Source organism: Danio rerio, chromosome 19, assembly GCF_049306965.1.
Source record: "Danio rerio strain Tuebingen ecotype United States chromosome 19, GRCz12tu, whole genome shotgun sequence".
Lineage (NCBI taxonomy): Eukaryota > Metazoa > Chordata > Actinopteri > Cypriniformes > Danionidae > Danio > Danio rerio.
The window spans coordinates 17,006,302-17,014,803 of record NC_133194.1 but is presented as its reverse complement, the minus strand read 5'-3'; the positions used below and the strand labels follow the sequence as shown (position 1 = coordinate 17,014,803).

Below are 8,502 nucleotides of genomic sequence, written 5' to 3'. Positions count from 1 at the left end.
TCAATATATTTCAACATGAAACAGTTTTTTGAACAAGAAAAAATAATAAAGGAAACATTTTGTTTATGGGGAATCGATTAAATAGGATCATCTTTTGCTGAAGTGAGTGGAAGGTTGAACCCACCATCACGCCATTTAAAGTCAGCAGAGCAGAGATAAGATTTAAGAGGGAAAGGAAGTTATTTTAATAAATAATTATAGGCTAAGAGCACGTGGAGTTTGTGAACTGATAAATAATTCATAATAGGCTACTTCATTCCAAATGTACAACAAAACCTGTCTATTTTGTTAAATTAGCTTTTGCGAGGTCATTTTAAACAACAAGCAGCACTCTTCAGTTTTGTTTTAGTTGGTGTGATTGCTGAAGAGTTTCTTTGCCAGTGCCCATAAAACCGAAGGCCATGTGAGTAATTGGCTAGTGACGTCTGTGATGACAGGGATAACCAATGAGAGCTTAGGAGAGGCGGAGTTGACGTCGCTCCGCCCCTCTCGCTGCTTGTCTTTATGTATGTGTGTGTGTGTGTAATCCCTGTATTGACCCAGAAAGCGCTCAGCGGCAGCCGCTTGTTCAGACCAGAGTACAGTCACTGGAGATACCTGCGCTGCTTTAAAGAGACTGACTGCACGAAACAGCATCTTTACGAGGACAGGATTATTTGACGGTATGTGTGTTATATTTTGTGGTCACTGTAGTAACTTAAAAACTTGGACCTTTTGTTCTTTTGTCAATGTAGTTTATGTAATCAGCACGTCTTAACTACATTTAAATAGCTGTATTCCTGGACATATGGCTGGAGAGGCTTAGCTTTTTGGCTTTTAAGTGATATTAAAACTCTTTAGGAATATGTTAAATATGTTCTCTATTATTACTTTTGTTCTTAACAGAAAACAATTCTTAGTATAATCTACATGACAATATATAAGTAAGAATTGAGCAATTGATTGATACTTTATTGTCAGTGTATAATATAAAATTTAATATTTGCAGTATTGTTACGCATTAGTTTCAAGTGAACATTAACACATATCAAAGAAATTGCTTCAACTTTTCTCTAAATAAACAGTAAATTTAGTTGACATGTTAATGAAAGTTTTACTGTGTTCAGACAACGATTGTTAAAGTCTGCAGCCCATGTTTCATTTAAATACTGATTTTATCTTCTTACATAGAAGACGAGAAATTCTTTGTTTTATGTAGACAGAGGTGAGGCTAGACCCCAGACGACAGTATCCTTTATCTCCCATTTCTATCCCTATTGATCACATAGGCAGACATAACTCTGCACTTCCAAAAAAAAAATAAATAAATAAATAAAACAAAACGTGTCATTCTTAGGCATATGCTATGATGCATTATTGATTTAAGAAATAAAAGACAAACATCTCTAGACAAAGCTATGAAAAGGGACTGTTCTTTTAGAAAACTAACAAAAACAGGAAAATTCTGTTCCATGTCATCAGCTGTATGATTTTGGGAAAGAAAACAGTGTTATGGCTTTATATTTACCTTTGCTAGAAATCATCTGATGTACAGTATGCCTACATCTGAACACTTTGTTGTTATTGCATTGCACCTTCTAATGTATCCTTAATATAAAATACATTTTCAAAACTTTAAACACTGCCTCATCATGTGAGTAGATTAGCCAGTCATTCATTTTGCCATTATCTATTGCTCACATGCATCTGGCTTTGTTTGCTCAACACTTTGTCCACCTCCCTGCCTGTTATTGTTTTGATCCTCTCGGCGACTCCTTGATGCTCCCTACTGCAATATTTCTTGTGCAAAGGGCTCAAGTCTTTGTTTAAGCTTGCAACCACAGTGGGTCATAGGGTGCTTTTAGGGTCAAAACATATGGAACGCTGCAAAAAAAAAAAAAAAAAAATCCAATGTAAACATGTTCTTATTCAACATTTATTTTAATACAAATAATAAAAAACATGAAAACAATACAATAAACCATAACACATTTGCTTACTTTAACTATTAGCTTAATTAAGTTTAAAACAAAAGGATAGGAAAAATTAAGATGTAATTTTCTAAAGAATTTTTCAATTTTTTTTTTTCTTGAACGTGAGAGAATCATGCAGGGAATATATTGTACTTAGTACAAAGCAGTTGGTATAAACAATTGTGGGTTGTATTATTAACCTAACGTTTGATTAAATATGAAAAGAATGACATTAAAGTTACATATTTTAGCTGTTGTGTTTGTTCATAATGACCTAATATTAGGTTAATAAAACCCAGCATTTTTAGAGTGTGTAATACTTATCTTAAAAGCCACAAATGGCCTAGCATTGGCTTGTACCACAGATGTGCTCTTGTGTTGTTGTTGTTTTTCTTAAGCAATTTAGTTTGTCTGGTGATAACTAAGAACTAGTTTTAATATTTGCCATTCTTCGCATATCTCTGCAGTTGAGAAGGCATGGCTGAACACATAATGATGCCTATGAACCATGGTTCTGCTGGCGGAGGCCTGCATGGTTATCGCATGGGAATGAATGGCCCTTCTCCACATGGACACCAGCCCAGTCTGCGCACACTTCCCAATGGGCAGCTCATGCACTACAGCAGGGGGCCTCAGAACTCAATGGAGGTGGCCATGAGGCAGAGGAACGCGATGAATGGCATCATGAACAGTCAGGTGAATGGCCAGATGAGTGGCGGACACCCTCACCAAATGCAGCAAGCAAATATGATGTATGCAAGTCCAAATCAACAACCCCAAGGCCACCCTCAAAGCCAGCACCACCATATGCACCCCCAGAACCAGCACCCACAGCAGTATATGGGTAGTGGGGGTCTTTCAGCATCTCAGCAGCTTATGGCAAGCATGCATCTTCAAAAACTCAACACTCCATACCACGGGCACCCACTTGGCCCAATGAATGGGCATCACATGGGAAATGTTCAGCATAGAATGGGTCCTGCTCAGTTGGCGGGCATGCAGATGGGGATGGGTGGGCCAGCACTGGGCCATAACGTCATGGACATAGACTTGATTGACGAAGAGGTTTTGACATCATTGGTGTTGGAACTTGGGCTGGATCGAGTTCAGGAGCTGCCTGAGCTTTTCCTTGGACAAAACGAGTTTGATTTTTTCTCAGACTTTGTGTGCAAGCAGCAGCCAAGTACTGTCAGCTGTTGAAGTTCTGCTTTAGGTCCTTGAAACAAAGAATGACTTGGTTGGCAAGAAGAAGCTGGGACAAGACAAGAGAAGATAAACAGTCAGGTTCTCTGTATACGTGAAGATGTGCTATGCATGTTGTAGTGCACACAGTTACAGCTTTCACTGAGAGAAAATACGTTCTGGATTGTCTTCAGTCTTTGAAGAATCTGACACAAGAGTGTCGTTGATGAGCATGCCTTGTCTTGTCCTATGGGGGGGTCCTGGATTGAAAGTGGTTGAGTGTCCCAGGGTCGAATGTAACTTCACATGGCGGGAAAAAAAGAAGTCTGCGTAGAACTTTGCAGAAACTGCTTTGCCTCCTCAGGGGCAACTAAAATCAATAGCATTTAGAAATGTATTTATGTATGACATCTACCAAAAAAGCAGACAAGATCTGTGTTGATAGAAACTTGCCTTCTCTCAAACTCTCCCCAAATCCTGTGATAAAAGATGAATGAATGAAGGTGTTTTGTGGGAATTGAAGGCTGGTACTTCAAATCGGGTTGATTTTTCCAGTAGCTCTTGATGACATTTGAAATGGCAAGGGAGTGTTGAGATGGTAGTGGTTGGGTATAAACGTTCTTCACTATGAAACATTCCTCCTACAACTATTCAAAATTTAAAGATGACTACCTACGGTATATGAATTGGTGCACTCGCTACATCTGACCCAAAATGAGAGTCTTACCTTAGGATGTCTTTATACTTTCAGGACTATTTCTGTGTTAGATAAACTTGCCTGGAAAAAGGTGGAATGTTTTGTAGCCTCCCTTGCTAAATGCTGAGCCTGTGCTCCCTGCTGATGAGTCTAAACTGTAAAATTGCCTTATAGTTTTTTTACACAGATGTTGATGGATATTCACTGTACACATTCTTACCTTGTTCCATGGAATAAAGACGAGACTACTGTCTTTGTATGATTCAAAGTCATCAAAAATCCAGTGGTTATGTAGTGTTCTCTAATATGCTTCTTGCTGTAGTAAAGAACATGGTCCACGATCTCTATTGAACCAAATGATGCATATAGAATTACAACTTCCATTTGTTTCTAAATCAACCTGAATGTCAACCTGAACTATTGTTTGAAACAACCACTAACCATAGCACCAGTTTAATGTGCATTGAAGCCAATCTCACGAAGCAGCACAAAATATTGTTTCTCTTTCCACTGCAGGTTTAAACTTGATTACATGTAAATTACACCTACAAGCTTCTTCTTAATTGAGGTCAGCATGGTCAGTCATCTCAGATGGCCTGATAATTACAAAATGGACATGTTCATTTGCTTGCTATCGCTCAGGGTGTAATGAGGAGTTGTGTACGGCTGCCCTGCTGGGTTTGAGAACTTCCTGTGTCGTTATGTTGGTAATTCTTGTATTGAGCACTCTGTGGGGGTTGGGCTGATATGGAAATAGCACAGCGTACTGTAGTAGTAGGTTAATCTGTTCCACCAGAGCCAGGCTCAACTCCCTCGGCTCTAACCACCCTGGCTCGGTTAATTGCTGTATATACAGCTTGAGATTGTGAACAGTTGCCACTAAAAAAAAAAAAAAAGCACAAGCAACTCAATGGTTCATATGCTATGTTTCGCAACTCCAACTTAGCTAACTGTTTAGAGCTTTGATGCATACAAAATGGGAATTAAGTTTACACTTTGCTTTTGTCTGCTGAGTTTCTCGTATCTGCAAAGAGTGGAATGTCTTCCCCGAATATGGGTATTCTGCAATTTGTGAAGCTTGAGATAAATATAGACGAACCACATTTAGAAACTGAAAAATCATATGATCTGTAGATGATATTGACTGAAGGAATCTTTTCCCATTTCAAGAAATTCAATTTTTGGTTTCTTTTTAATGCCATTTGAGCTCTTCAGTCTGTATATCTTGAATCATAAAGCACCCCACAGATTTGTTCAGAATGTCCCTTGCAGATGAGATTGTATGTTTTCTTCCAAACTGTGTGTTGTCATGTACTGTCGCCATGCTCCCACAAATGTTTTTTTTTTTTTTTAAATGTTGTTGATTCTATCTCAAGAAAATGTATTTATTTTCATTGAAAATAAAATATTTATTTAAAGAATTTTGTTTCAGTGAGTGTGCTTTAACTGGTTATAATCACAGCACACAAATCTGACTTTTATTAGTGTTGTTTATTTATATACGTAACATTTGTGACTGTAAAATTGAGGAAAGGTGATCAATCAGGTATTATTTTAATATCACCGATATACTTAAATATAAATAATACTTAAATTTAAATGATTTTTTGATGTGTTACGTCTAATTTTTATGCTTCAGCCTTTTTAAATATACAGTAGTCAACATTTAAAGTCCTATGGGTGCTGTTCAATAGTTTTAGAACAACTTTCATAGTCAACTTTGATGAAAGGTGATAATCCACACAAATGTTGACTACTATATATATTTTTTTTCATATATAGATATCATGCATTTTATATATGAAAATTTTTAGAGTTAGTAAGCGTGCGGGAAATCCTTGAAATTGCTTTAATTTGAATCTATTGTCTGTAAAGTGCTTAGATTTTAAGCAAAGTGCTTGAAACTGCTTGGAAATTTAATTGCATTGGTTTTGTAAAATTTATCTCACTAAATAGGTAATGATTATTAACTATTTCTAATAAAATCAATATTTGCCTAAAATAAAAGTTCTGGATTAAAAAATCTGATCTGTGCCGTTTGATATGAAGATAAATATACATTTAAAATAAAAGATGACACATGTATGATGCAAGTAACTGAACTTTAAGAGAGTGACAGTAATACAATGTTGGCTTTGGCGTAAACATGCCATCAAGATTGTTCCTGAGAATACTATATGATACAGTAACGATTACTATCTGATATAATGTGATGACGTATGAATGTGTACACTGTCAAACCCAACAGTTAACTTTATCAAATAAAAAGAGTATAGTTAACTCAAAATTTGCTGAAAATTTATTCTACTCATTTGAAAAGAGTTTTGAACTCAGTTTTGAAGATAATGAGTTCAATAAATACCTCATTACTTTAACCTAAATGGAGTAAGTCCACAGATTAGATAAATTAGTTTTTATTTTTACTCAAATACAGGTTTTTCAGTACTCAGTTGGTTTGAGTTCTTTTCATTTATTGGGTTTTACTGCGCTCAAACTGCTTTGTTTAATCAAATGGATTAAGTTCACAGTACTCGTTAGGATTAGATTTTGAACTTAAATGGTTTGTTGCAATTGGTTTCATCAAATGGTTTGAGTTACCTTAATGTTTGAGTTTTACAGTGTATATGTATATTGCCACTTTACTGGAAAGTGAAAGTTTACTGAAAAAATGCACAAGAAAAGTACTTAAAAAGTGCTTAAGTTTGAATTTAGCACAAGTGCAAGTTCAACCACAAGTGGACAACAATAAATACAGGTGCAACATAATATTTTAAAGTTGTCCACTTTCAAACACTTCCAGATGTAGCCAATTCCAAATTTTCATGGCACAGTGTGTTTAAACAACCATAAAAGATGATCTTCTCTCCACCTAAAACATGATCATTATGGGACTTGTTGTGAGAAAATGCACCACAACAAGGTGTTCACGCTGCATTTCTAGCAGATATTATGATCAAAATTGTTGTTGACATCCACATCCTCCTCATTCTCTTGCTTTCCTGCTCAGTTCATGTGTGAATATAGCCAGTGTCAGATGAATTACAACTTGGCGCATCATTTAAAACACTATTCTCAGAATGTAAATCATTTTGAACACTTTAAATTATGTAAAATCACAATTACTGGCATGATTCCGTTTATGTAGAACATTGGTAAGTTTCTTTTTGCAGTGGTTTGTCTTATTTCCATCATTTTAGGTGTCTATTTTTTCAGGTCATTCAGATTTTAGAGCATAAAACATATCTGAGAATGGATTTTTTTCTGTTGTCAATGATCTAATACGTCTTAGTCAGTGGGATCAGGTCTGAGCGTCTCAGTTGCTCACAGTCTGTTGCTTTGTTCTGTGTCAAACACACCAGACTACATTTACATAAAATCCATAAAACAGGGATGGGCTGAAACCTGTTACCAGTGACAGTCCATGCTGTACTAAAACCCGATAAACCAATAATAGACAGTTGCTTTATCAATTATTTTAGATCTATGTTTAGATAGAATGCCTTAAAACCCTACATATGTATTAAGTGGATATTAAACAGAGCTGTGTACTGTATCACTGGATGATTGCAAATTCACACTGAATTATAATTAAATAACAGTCTTCAGACACAGCCATGAATGTCACTGTCTAGCACATCCCTAAAGCAGACTGCAACTCATCTTAAACAGTCTAAGTTTATTAGTCAGAGAACTGTGAATTTAACTATGGCTAAGATGAATAATTCCTGCTTGGCAGTTTGATAACATGTTAAATAAAAAACAATAATAATAACACCAGCTGCTTTTAACATATTTATTGAGCCATCAATTATCAGGTTTATTTTATTAATATTAATATTATTTGGAAATTTCTTGATATTTTACATTTATTTATACATTTAAAAGTCTTGAGAAGGTTAGAGTGTTTCTTTTTTTTGTTTCATGTTTGTTTTTTAGATACACAAAGCTATTGAAAACGTATTTACATTTTCCAAATTAAAATAAAAAAAAAAGTTAAAATAATTGCATGGTTCATTGTTTTTAGCAATCAGGTAGTAGTTTTCATATGTTTTTATATTAATGTAAATAAAATCTATTTCTGTTTAAAAAGTATATGGTGGCCAAGAGAGCTTAACATACTGCACTTTAAGAAAACACATGCAATTACAAAAAAAGCCAGCACATTGAGAAAACATCTTTATCCGTTTGACAGCACACATGTAGCAAATCCTCACAACACATACACATTTTTAAAAAGCACGCTGCATTTTCACACAACGCAAACAAATAAAAAAAATGTGCTGCATTTTCTCACAATACAAACAAATTAATATAATGCGCTGCATTTTCTCACAACACAAAAAAATTGACGAAACCATGCTGCATTTTAACACTTTGAAATAGCTTGGAACACAATGGAAATGTTTAAGGAGACATGTTCATTTAGGCTAAATACTAAAGACAGGGGAATTAGGATATTAAAATAAACAAACATAAAAACTCACCTTTCAAAGATCACCTACAACTTCAGAATGCAGGCGCTAACAAAATGCAAGCGTTTTTGTAAATTGTTTGCGTTGTGAAAAAATGCAGCGTGTTTTATTAATTTGTTTGTATTGTCGAAAAGTGCAGCACATTTATTAATGTGTATGCATTGTGAGGATTTGCAGCATGTGTGTTGTTAAACAGATC

At 35.3% G+C, this 8,502-nt stretch overlaps 1 protein-coding gene across 1 annotated transcript; it reads left to right on the top strand.

Moving 5' to 3' along the window:
• Positions 1–541: 541 nt before the first annotated feature.
• Positions 542–4,727, top strand: cited4a (Cbp/p300-interacting transactivator, with Glu/Asp-rich carboxy-terminal domain, 4a). Its single transcript, NM_001044982.2, is given in 2 exon segments — positions 542–662; positions 2,420–4,727. A coding segment is annotated over 1 exon segment (723 nt). The 5' UTR covers positions 542–662; positions 2,420–2,429; the 3' UTR covers positions 3,153–4,727.
• Positions 4,728–8,502: the final 3,775 nt, after the last annotated feature.